The sequence below is a fragment of the Bos indicus x Bos taurus genome, chromosome 14, assembly GCF_003369695.1.
Source record: "Bos indicus x Bos taurus breed Angus x Brahman F1 hybrid chromosome 14, Bos_hybrid_MaternalHap_v2.0, whole genome shotgun sequence".
NCBI classification, from domain to species: domain Eukaryota; kingdom Metazoa; phylum Chordata; class Mammalia; order Artiodactyla; family Bovidae; genus Bos; species Bos indicus x Bos taurus.
Window position 1 is genome coordinate 67,884,334 of NC_040089.1, and position 12,458 is coordinate 67,896,791.

The following is a 12,458-nucleotide window of genomic DNA, read 5'->3' on the forward strand; positions in this document are numbered from 1 at the left end:
TTGCCTGAAAAATCCCCATGGACAGAGGAGCCTGGCAGGCTATGATCCAAAGGGTCACTGAGTCAGAAACAACTGAGCAAGTGTGTAGGATTATAGAATTAATCCTGCAATATTTTTTGTTTTATATTTTTTCTCCTCACTTCAAAATTTCCCTTATGGTTTCAAAATGTCTGAGATATTGAAGAAATAACTTCTTAAAAACTACAAAGTTACTGTACCCTTTTGTTTTTTAGGGCAACCAAGGTAAATTAATTTTGTTCTCCTTATTTAAATGTCTCCTAGACCCTAGACAAACAGGCTATATCCGTAATAAGCAAGTGTATATTGTCTTTAACTTGCAAAAAAAAAAAAAATACCAAAATATAATTTCTTAAACATCTGATCTGAAAGTATTAAGTTTTAATGTCGATAGATGGTAATTTCTGCAATCTTGTCTAACCTAAATTCAACTTTACTAACCATGTCCTAATCCTGAAGTTCAGGTACTAGGCACTTGCAGGTGAAACTTTTTAAAAAATGAGCTCATACCATTACCCACATGTGCTCAAAATGGGACAGTTTGAATACTGCACGCTTCTCAAAGAAAGCCGTATTCACACATAGGAAATCATTTAGATGTGGTTAAGGAAACAGGAAATTTTCACATTGGCTTTAATATTTATATTTTACCAAAATTTTCCTGAACTTGGTAATCATTACTAACACTTTTCATAGTAGTATTTACTGAATCTTTAAAAACAAACAAACAAAAAAAAACTGAGCAGAAAACGTAGAGTTGAAGAAAACTGGATGTCAGTCTATACAATGATTTTTTACTTTCAGCATGACAGACTTTATTTTGGCACTTTAACAAATATTTTGCTTTACAGCAGTGACAAAATATTTGCCAGAAATTTCCTTTTCCTGGCATGAATATTCCAAGCAGTTAATATTCTACGAACTGAACTTTGCTATGCTTTGCACAGTTAGAGGTATACCCACTACACTCATAACCTCCATAACCGAGGGACATTGTGCAGCTTTAGAAAGTGCTTGCACTTCTTTCAATCACTCTGCAGTAGACTGATTCTGTAAGTGATGGGACAGGACTTTGAGAATTAAGGCCATTAAGAATTTAAGTAAACACTGTTCTGAGTGCTGCATCAATTTTTTTTTTTGAAATCTGTGGCAATTCCAGGGAATGTCCTCTAAATGAAGCAAGTATTCATACTTCGTTAAAAGCAAATTATATGTTGGAAAGGTTGCTGTTTTTCCTGTCTTCTTCCTACTTTGGCCGTTCACACTTTAAAACAAAATTGGTGGTAAAACAGAAAAAGGAAATGTTCAGTTAGAAGGAAGTCCCCAGCCAGGGCGCCAGGGTACCCTCACATTTCCATCTCTTCCTCAGGCATCACTGCTCTCTGGCAACCTCATTCCTAAGCAGTGAAGCCCTCCTTTTAACGCCTAGAACCTCCCTGAGGGACTCTTCTTCCCCATAGTGTGAACTATGGTATTCCATCTATTACTTCTTCAGTTAAACTTCAGGAGAGATTTGGAGCACAGTTTCAAAGGTAAAACAATCCAGAGGACTAAACCATAGATACCGACATCAGGAAAGCCCTCTTTAGTTCTTTGGAAATCATAGTCCTAAAAGTTATTTGTCAGAGCAGGTATCCATCTCAATATTGCCATCAATATTGAGCTATCTTTATAAAGGTTGTGAAACTCACAATTCCCTCCCTGGGAGCCTTCCAATATCTATATCCAAACACACACAGGATGATACATTCAGATTTCCTCTGGCCAATTCAGAAGCGAATCTGATAATAAACAGCTTCATCAAATGAGCTCTTTGGTTTTGATTTACAGACACCGTGGAACACTCAGAAATCAAACCCACAACATCCTTGAGAGCAGACGGTTGTTAGCAAAGGGGAGGTGTACATTTGATCGAAAATGTACAAAATTTATAACAGTGACATTTTCAATATTAGGCCACATGATTTATTCAGTAGTTTTTATATTCCCAAATTACAATTTACGTCTATTCGTAAGACTACAAAAGTTACCATTAGAATTGTCTGTGCTTATAAAATACCAACTTTTTTTTTAACTGTTATATATACTCATTAACACCAGTCTGCAACGAGTTACATAGAATCATAGGCACTTCAAAGGCTTAAAAAGACGTTTACAACTTAAATGCATTTGTAAGAACAAAAACTGATTTTTTCTTAAGTCCCTACTCGTACCTTCAAATTGCAAGAAATTAGCAAATACAGTGGCCAAAGGAATCTGCAGCAACTTCTCAAAATACTGTTAGCATCTTTGGGTTTGCTGAGGCTTGTCAAAAACTCACATCAAATCCTCTCAAAAGAAGATCTGAATGGATAGACATGACTAAACAGTTTTGTGGTGATAATCCAATTTTACACATTAATTTGCTGTTGCAAATCTGCCTGAAGCTACAGGTAATGAAAAATAAAGCAAGTGTAAAATGGATAGTCTGACACTTAAAAATTTATACAAAGTGAAGGTTAAAGTTTACATATTTGAAAATCACATATACACTAAATTACCATTATCTGAATTACCCAAAGACAAATTGCACCGTAACAGCTACAAAAGGCATAGAGTTTTGTTTTGTTTCCAAGGGCGAGCAGAGGAGAGGGGAACAACAGATAAATTAACAAAGTAAGACCAACTTGATAAGGTCACTCTGAGACATGCTGACACAAATGAAATAGCTTTCATCTTCGAACCATCGGATAAAAACACTCTTTTCATATTTGCGCATAGAAATTTAAACCGATTCCATATACATTGAGCGTTTTCATAACATAATATTTTGCCACTGCTATTCACAGAACACTGCAGATGTTAAGTTTGAATTTTATGTTGTTCTAAAGAAATACATGAAAAGATTTAAATACAATGGGATTTTTATCATTAAAGTGCCAGAATGGCTCTTTAATGAAAAAAAAACAAAAAACAAAAAACAAAGATCTTCATTATTCTATGCAAAAGCTTTATTTTTAAAAGTTCAGTGATCTCATAAATAGAGACACTAAATGGGAGTTTTCACGCATAAAACTCCTTAGTAGGTGCCTTCTGATAAGCAGCACTGGATGGTTTGCGTTCTCCAAGGTCATAACTTCCTTCATCCTTCTTTCTCATGCGATACACCAACAGCAGGATGAGGAAAATTGCAAAGAGAAAGCCAATAACTCCGCCAGCAATGACAGCTGAAACACACCAAAGGAAGATTACTTTTAGAAGAGATTCAAGGATGGCAGAAATCAGCTTTGTTAAGGCCAATTTATCGACACTTTCATAAAAAGCTTAATTTGAAAACCCCAAAACTAAAAAAAAACTGGATTCAATGAAGCAACCAGGTAATTAAGCAAAGCTGACATTCTTCAAGAGGTATAATACTTCCTTTGATTAGTATTAATAATATCACCCAAAAGCCTCAATAAGAAAAAAATCTGGCTGTGACCTCAACTAGTTCCATACATTAAAACTCTTAAGCCTTTTCAGCATTCACTTTTTGTAATCTAATCTTCTAATTGCTTTTTCAATGAAAACACAAAACATGATATAACTGACTTAAATTTTGCAAAGGGAACTGTGCAAAAAGCATGCAAATTTCCTTTGTCATCTTGGATTTGGGGCTTTCCTCTCAAGGATCAAGTGTTCTACAAAGGTAGAGGTCAGATCTGTGGTTGCTAAGGGAGGGGTGGGGGGTGGGGGAGGGCTAGATTGGGAGCTTGGGATTAGCAGATGTAAACTATTATATGTATAACTGAATCACTTTGCTGTACATTAGAAACTAACACAACGTTGTAAATCAAATATACTTCAATAAAATAAAAAATTTTTAAAAGGACTGTGTTCTAAAATCTTGCAAATCTTCCCCTTTAAAATCAAAGGTTAATACTTTGATTTATGATTAGAGACAACATCCTTCTGTGCCATAGGCACTGTATCAACGGCCCTCTCCATAAAGAACCTTCTCTTAAGTTTATCTTGAGATCAGGAGGTCTTGAATCAAGCCTGACTGAGCTTCACATTCTGCCACACCTGACACCCAGTTGTTCTAGACCAATTTAGGCCTTAACTTTCTTCTTGCCTCTCCCCACCCCAACCCAAATGGCGGGCCAAGGGGTAGGCTGAGAGAGCTGACAGAAAACAGCGACATCCTTTGCCTAACCCTTGCCTCACTCGCTCTGAAAGGAAACAGGTGCTCAAGATGGTTTTCAGTAGTAAGGTAACATCCGGCAAACCCTGCTGATACTTCTAAACATCACTCAGACAACCAGAAGCCTATTTAAGGACCCTCCACCAGGCTACTGACCTGCCAGGACTTCTGTTCGTTTAAACAGATTGTCTGAGTGCTTCTCAGTATATACGTTTGTGTCCTCTTCAGCTGGGTCCGTTTTCCTTTCTGAGTCAGGGAGGTGAACTTTTTCCTTATCAATTTCTTCAGGTGACTGGTATAGGCAAAAAAAAAAAAGAAGAAAGATTATAAAAATCTTCTTTTAATGTGCTGGAAGAAAGAAATAGTAAGTACTTTTCCAAGTTTGTTTTTTTTCAAACACTGGGTTTAGAAAATAAATGAAAGAATCCCTTTGTGTGATGTGTATACCAATGGGTGAGTCCTATGGTGGACCCGCATTGTTCACGGTTTTAACACCCACCACATGTACAGGCAAGATGGACAATTTATTGAGTTCGCAATAATCCTAATGGCATGGTTAGGTTCTCTAAGTTGACATTTCACAAGGATCTCTAGCTTTCTTACCACTCTTCAGTCTTCAGGCCACCATCCCCTTCTAGCTGCTCCAACCCAACAACATTACCCAATTCAACTCACTCCATCACCTTTCTGCTACATGGGGTACTGTGATGGCAGCTTCCCTGCAGGCATTCTCTCTGAGTGTTCTCCCAGGGCTCTGCCTGCTACCACTCTGTGGGGCACAGCCAACAGGCTTCATCTGTAATGATGCCCTCTATTTATTGACTCTTACACCTTCACCACACCCTGGATTAGAATCTAGACTTCAGGGGGTCGAGGGTTCTGTAAGGAGCTCCTGTGTGGCCCTGATCCACTATTTTTCTAGACCTCACTTTTTCTATCTGTCCAGTGAAGGGCACTCTCAGTTTCTTGAGTATTCTACAACTCTCACCATCTCCCCTCCAGGCAGCATTATTCCTACCTACCAGCACCCTACAGGACCCTCATCCTTGGCTGTACCATCATAACAGATCGACCCTCTCCCTATTTTCATCAATAGTAACTACTATTCTCTTGGGCCCCCGAAGTTATTTTGGCACATTTCAAGTTATATGTTTTGGTATGTCACCGTCCTTTCAAAGGGCTTGCCTGGTGGTGGCTCAGATGGTAAAAAATCTGCCTGCCATGTGGGAGACGTGGGTTCAATCCCTGGGTTGGGAAGATCTCCTGAAAGAGGGCATAGCAACACACTCCAGTATTCCTGCCTGAAGAATTCCATGGACAGAGGAGCCTTCCTGGCTACAGTCCACAGGGTCGCAAAGAGATGGATATGACTAAGTGATACCTCATATATCACATATATATATATATACACACACACATATATATAGCCCTTTCAATTTGCGTTTCACCATTCCTTCAAATTCAGTGTCTTCCATGGATTCTCATTCCTGAGGCCTTATCTAGGTCTTTACCACATCATACTCAACTGCATGTGTTGGATGGCTTCCAATCCATCTCCCAAGGCCACTGCCTAATCTCCAGTAGGAAGCCCTGAAAAGCCATCTCTACCACCACTTACTTACCAAAACTGATTCCTAACATCTGTGCCTCGGTTCATACAGTTCTTCTAACTCCAATGCAAAATTTTCACTTCCTTCATTGTCCATTTGTCGTTCACGAAGTCCTGATGTTCCACCTCTCAAAAACCCCAGAACACTTGATAGCCCATTATACCATCACATAAATCATCTGTTGGCTTTCTAACCTTCAGTACCAATGTTGGCTATCATGTACAAATGACCTAAGATTACACTGAAATCTGAAATCACCTGAAAAGTTAAATATATATATAAGACCACCACTAGAGACTGTTTCATTGTTCTGGACTGAGTAAAACTGGCACTGCTTATTGTTGGTACTTATTTAAAGCTCTCCAGATAATTCTACAGTTTGAGAACCACTGAATTAGATAAGCTCAGTTCAAATGAGATGGTTCTTCTCTATCTGGCTCAAGTTCTTGTTGGCCAACACTACTGACAAAAAACACCATCAATTCTACTAGTCTCTTCCTGTAGACGAAAATATTGTTTAGCTTTATTACTCTTCCTAAGAGCAGCCAACCACCTTCATTAGGATTCTAAGCTGTGGCCCAGTTGAATGCCTGATGGCTTTTTGAAGGCCAGCATTCATCCAATATGGCCACTAGCTACTTAGCCTAGAGGGTTAAAAAGCATGGAGACCTCACCTTTCTGGGGTGCCTTAAGGTCATCAATGTTTCCAAGAAGGATCACTAGGTGAATCCATCTGAGTTCCAGGTCAGTGGGCCTTGCCTCAGTGGACAGAGCACTAGACTGGTTTCCACTGAAGATGATGCATAATAAAGCATGATAAAGAATGCCTGTCTTATTTTCCTAAGCCACACAAAAACCTTGTACTGACTTAACCCTCAATCCGCCATGACTTACAAAAAGCAGAGGCTACAGGAAAATGATTTCACTTCCATACAAATGCACTCCAAATTTCATTATTCTCTACATTATTGTGCAGAGAAGGCAATGGCACCCCACTCCAGTACTCTTGCCTGGAAAATCCCATGGATGGAGGAGCCTGGTAGGCTGCAGTCCATGTGGTCGCGAAGAGTCAGACATGACTGAGCAACTTCACTTTCACTTTTCACTTTCATGCATTGGAGAAGGAAATGGCAACCCACTCCAGTTTTCTTGCCTGGAGAATCCTAGGGACGGGGAAGCCTGGTGGGCTTCCATCTATGGGGTCGCACAGAGTCGGACACAACTGAAGCAACTTAGCAGCAGCAGCAGCTACATTATTGTGAGAGAAGAAAATAAAGGTCTCCCCTGGCTTTCCTGTACCAAGGGAAAGCAAAGAGAAAAGCTCATTGACAGTATTCTGCCTCAATTCCTCCATTCTTCTCAAGGAAAGCCCATTGTTAATTGGATGCTTTGTAGAAGGACAGACAAGTCAATAGATGAGGAAATGAATTATCTGGATTCTAACTTAGGAGACTTTTCACTGCTCATTAGCAGTTAAGGGAGAGTTAGGAAAGGGAAGAGAAAACTCAAGTAGGTTGATACCCAGGTTTGTGATGAGGGAAAGAGGAAGTGAGTTCTGGTGGTGAATGAGGGGAAAGTAAGTAGCTACTGTGACATTAGAGATGGATTTAATTCATCCATGTCATCTCTGTCTCATTTATATGACAGATCACATGAGTTCCCCTCAGGTCTTTTCAGTCCCTAAAATCCTTTGAGAGAGTTAACATTTCCATTTTACTCAGCTTCTGATCCAACAGCCAGGAATGAGCTTACATTTCAGGGGGTCTTTGGGTTGGGGATAGGAGGTCTCCACAGAACTGAGGTTCCCACATACTCACAGGAATGAGTGCACAAGCTTCTAAGTGCTCTGGATGGAACAGTTACGCTTTAAATTTACAAGTTTTATTGTATGAAAGGAAGAGTTTGACTAATAAGTATACTTTCTATAGTACAGAACTAATTTGAAATGCCTGGACTCTCATATATGTGTGCAAAGTGAAATTATGAAAAGGCAGCATAGATGATTAGATGAAGTCAATTAAAGATCTGTCATATCCATGTCTGGTTCTTTGGATACCATGAAAATGTAACTGAGTAAAAGGTTACGAGCAATGCTCTGCTTGAACAGATACCTGTATTCTTTTATTTTAGTCACATACATTTACAACAAACTGGACAGAATATCTATAACAGTGACATCAATGCCACTGTGATGCCCACTCAGAAGCAGTCTGTATTAATGGTATCCGAAAAGCAATGTTTAATTTAGCTGTGCCATGTAATTACAATATAGAAAATTTAATCACTAATATTAATATTATGATAAGTACTGAAAAAAGTGTTCAACACAATGAGTAGCACTCAATAATATCTCCCACAAATGGATGAACTTTTACTATTACTACATCAAAAACAAACGCTACCAAGAATACGTTAAAATGTTTTGGGGTCCTTCCTTTCTGAGCTCATCTGCCAAACATCTACCTTCTTTATTTCAATCTGACACAATTACTCCCTTAAAGTCAATTTTTTAAAACTTGCATCAATTTTCAACCTATTGTTGTCAACTGACCAGACAGCTCTATGTCAACTTAGGTTTTCCTGAGGATAAAAACTCTACCACAAAAAGCCAAAACTGAGTTTCTTGTCTTAAGCTGCTGCTGCTGCTGCTAAGTCACTTGAGTCGTGTCCGACTCTGCGACCCCACAGACGGCAGCCCACCAGGCTTCGCCGTCCCTGAGATTTTCCAGGCAAGAACACTGGAGTGGGTTGCCATTTCCTTCTCCAATGCATGAAAGTGAAAAGTGAAAGTGAAGTCGCTCAGTCCTGTCTGACTCTTAGTGACCCCATGGACTGCAGCCTACCAGGCTCCTCCATCCATGGGATTTTCCAGGCAAGAGTACTGGAGTGGGGGTTGCCATTGCCTTCTCCGTGTCTCAAACTAGTGAGTCCTAATGGTTATGGTTCCTGACCTCAGGGGATTCAGTCACGACCAGTGGTCACATATACGTGCAGTAGAGTCAGATGCATCTTTCAGCGGCCACCCCGGATGACCTACCCTCAGCTGCACCTGTTGCTTTTCACTTATCTTCTCTCTTTTTCTTTTCATTCATTCAACAGAATCCATTTCTGGAGCAGCTACCATGCAGGGAGCCAAATGGGTCTGCCTCAGGGCTCACAGCTCCTCCTTCTCCTAGCGCCTGGCCTGTGAAGTTGGTCTACCGCTAACGGTAACAGGCCCTTCTCCATCCAACAGAGAGCACTCCAGTCTGGAGAGGACTCTCCTGGCTGCTCCACATCTGAAGAAACCTAGCCAGCCCTGTTCCTCACCACCCTATGTGCTTACGTGGGGAGTGCGGTGGGTAGGAAGTTAGCGGGGAAGCGAAAAACAAGTGCACCGTGGGAAAGGGAGGGGAAGAACAAATGCACTGTGGGAAGGGGAAGGGAAGAACAAGTGCACTGTGGGAAGGGGAGGGGAAGAACAAGTGCACTGTGGGAAGGGGAAGGGAAGAACAAGTGCACTGTGGGAAGGGGAGGGGAAGAACAAGTGCACTGTGGGAAGGGGAGGGGAAGAACAAGTGCACTGTGGGAAGGGGAGGGGAAGAACAAGTGCACTGTGGGAAGGGGAAGGGAAGAACAAGTGCACTGTGGGAGAGGGAGGGGCGTCATCCGGCTGGAAGCCCATGTGCAGCCCTGCCTGCAGAGGAGGCACTTCTCACTCCAGAGACAGCCTGTCCCTACCTTCATGACACAATCTTCCACATCCTGTCTGCTGTTAGACCTTGGCAGCATCTCATTTCTAACCAACAGACGGGTGAGCACCAAACAGGGACACTTGTGACTCCAAGCTCTCCTAAGCAGCATGCTGTCCTCCACTGTCTGCAGTCTCCTGCCGCTGTTACTCCACACTTTCCCTTGGTGAACTGCCCCAGTCTCTACTGCTCTAACCGACTTCCATGAAGGCTTACAGAGTGCTTGCTGGGTCTCAGGTGCCATGCTGCATGCCCTCACATTTAATCTTCCCAAGGATCCAAGAGAAATGGGTCAGAGAAGCTAAGACACTTGACCAGATCTAGGACTTGAGACATTACTTTGCCGAAAAAGTCTAGTCAAAGCTATGTCTAGTTATGTCTAGTTTGTGTCTATGTCTTTGTCTAGTCAAAGCTATGGTTTTTCCAGTAGTCACGCATGGATGTGAGAGTTGGACCATAAAGAAAGCTGAGGGCCGAAGAATTGATACTTTCGAACTGTGGTGTTGGAGATTCTTGAGAGTCCCTTGGACTTCAAGGAGATCAAGCCAGTCAAGCCTAAAGGAAATAAATCCTGGATACTCATTCGAAGGACTGATGCTGAAGCTGAAACTCCAATACTTTGGCCACCTGATGCAAAGAGCAGACTCATTAGAAAAGAGCCTGATGCTGGGAAAGATTGAAGGCAGGAAAAGAAGGGGACAACAGAGGACGAGATGGTTGGACAGCATTGCTGATTCAATGGACATGAGTTTGAGCAAGCTCTGGGAGATGGTGAAGGGACAGGGAGGCCTGGTGTGCTGCAGTCCATGGGGTCGCAAAGAGTCAGACATGACTGAGCCACTGAACAACAACAGGATTTGAAACTTCAGCCTTCTTCAGACTGTAGCATGCATTTTCCAACTTAAGAAGCTTACCTAGTCGTAGCTGGTCAGCTAATTGCAATACCATGCTAATAAATAAATCACCAGTCCCCTAGTTTCCATTAGAAACCTTTGCTCTGTTTTAAGGCCAAAGATCTTGTTTCTTATAAGACAGTTCTCAGAATGAATATAGAGATGTACCCACACTCATCGTTACCATTGGAAGAGCTGAAGTTTACATACCACTGGTGGTGCGCCTGAAAAGACTTTGGGAAAATACTCATTGAGATTAGTACCTGGGGTCTTCTTAGTCCATAACCTATTTCAGCAGATGTAAAGTTTACAATGGTTTTAACTCACAACCAATTCTTTATGAAATAAAAACAAATTTTCTTAATGTACGTCACATAAACTGAAAAGGTTTTGCTTAACTGGGCTGTGAGTTCCTTAAGAAGAAGAACCCTGTAAAAAAGATTTGTTTATAAGCTAGGCCCGGGTGATAAAAATAATAGGTAGAATTAGCCATTAGGCTATGAAAAGACATGGCGGAACTGTAAATGCATATTACTAAGTGAAAGAAGCCAGTCTGAAAAGACCACATACTACATGATTCTAACTATGCAACATTTTGGAAGGGCACAAACTACGGAGATACTAAAAAGAAATCAGTGGTTTCCAGGAGCTGGGAGGGCAGGAGGAACAAACATGTAGGGGATAGAGGACTTTTAGGACAGTGAAGTTATTCTGCAGGCTACTAATGGTGGATACACGCCCATTAGAAATGTGTCAGAACCCATACAATGTAATACATCACGGTGAGCAAACCCTAAATTAAACTCTGGACTCTAGGAGATTATGACCAGCCAATGTAGATTCTTGCTCCTTGAAGAAAAGCTATGACAAACCTAGACAGCATATTAAAAAGCAGAGACATTATTTTACCAACAAAGGTCCATCTAGTTAAAGCTGTGGTTTTTCCAGTAGTCATGTATGGATGTGAGAGTTGGACTGTAAAGAAAGCTGAGCACTGAAGAATTGATGCTTTTGAGCTGTGGTGTTGGAGAAGCCTCTTGAGAGTCCCTTGGACTGCAAGGAGATCCAACCAGTCCACCCTAAAGGAAATCAGTCCTGAATATTCATTGGAAGGAATGATGCTGAAGCTGAAACTCCAATACTTTGGCCACCTTTGATGTGAAGAACCCACTCACTTGAAAAGACCCTGATGCCAGGAAAGATTGAAGGTGGGAGGAGAAGGGGACGACAGAAGATGAGATGGTTGGATGGCATCACTGACGTGACGGACATGAGTTTGAGTGAACTCCAGGAGTTGGTGATGGACAGGGAAGCCTGGCGTGCTGCAGTCCATGGGGTCACAAAGAGTTGGAAACAACTGAGCCACTGAACTGAACTGAATGTGGATTCACCAGTTGTAACAAGTGTACCTCTCTGTCACAGGACGTTGATAGTGGGGGGCAGTTGAACATTATGGGGGCGGGTGGTATACGGGAACTCTCTGTGCTTCCCACTCAGTTCTGCTGTGAACCTATAACTGCTTTGAAAAACAAAGCCTGTTTAACAACAACAACAAAAAAAGCAGTAGGTGGCAAATGTCAAAACAATCTTGAAGAGTAAGGAGGAGCCATTTACAATATAATGAAAAGACCAGTTGACCTTACAGTTTTAAAAGGTGCCTCTTAAAAGGAACATTCTGTACAATTTTTTTTAAAGGCACATTGACAATAACCTGATGACGCGATGCGAAATAAAACACACCTTTGTCTGAGCAGGGATCTTGTCCTGTATCTTGCTCAGTGTTGTGGTTTCCACTCTTGGAGCAGTACTAGTGAATGGTATCTTTGGAATGGGCCGAGACGTGGTCAGCTCTGGACTCTCTCCATCCTCACCAGCTCCTGGAAGAATAAGCAAAGACGAGCTAAGCACACGAGTCACGACACAGAATTCTACAGTATCAGGCTACTTGGTCTAAAGTTGATGATGACAGAGTTATGTTTTTTCACAATACCTGCTCCTTAGGAACTCAGCATAAACCTTCCTGCAGTCTTCAGAGCAATAAAGA

At 41.3% G+C, this 12,458-nt stretch overlaps 1 protein-coding gene across 2 annotated transcripts in view; it reads right to left on the reverse strand.

Annotated features, from left to right (window-relative positions):
• Positions 1-805: 805 nt before the first annotated feature.
• SDC2 (syndecan 2) overlaps positions 806-12,458 on the reverse strand; it is a 121,855-nt gene continuing 110,202 nt past the window's right edge. For both annotated transcript variants that reach the window (XM_027561493.1, XM_027561492.1), the window contains exons 3-5: positions 12,155-12,291; positions 4,337-4,472; positions 806-3,224 (exon numbers count right to left, since the gene is read on the reverse strand). In XM_027561493.1, coding sequence (XP_027417294.1) covers positions 3,061-3,224; positions 4,337-4,472; positions 12,155-12,291 — 437 coding nt within the window. In that variant the 3' untranslated portion in view covers positions 806-3,060. The remainder of the gene's footprint in view (positions 3,225-4,336; positions 4,473-12,154; positions 12,292-12,458) is intronic.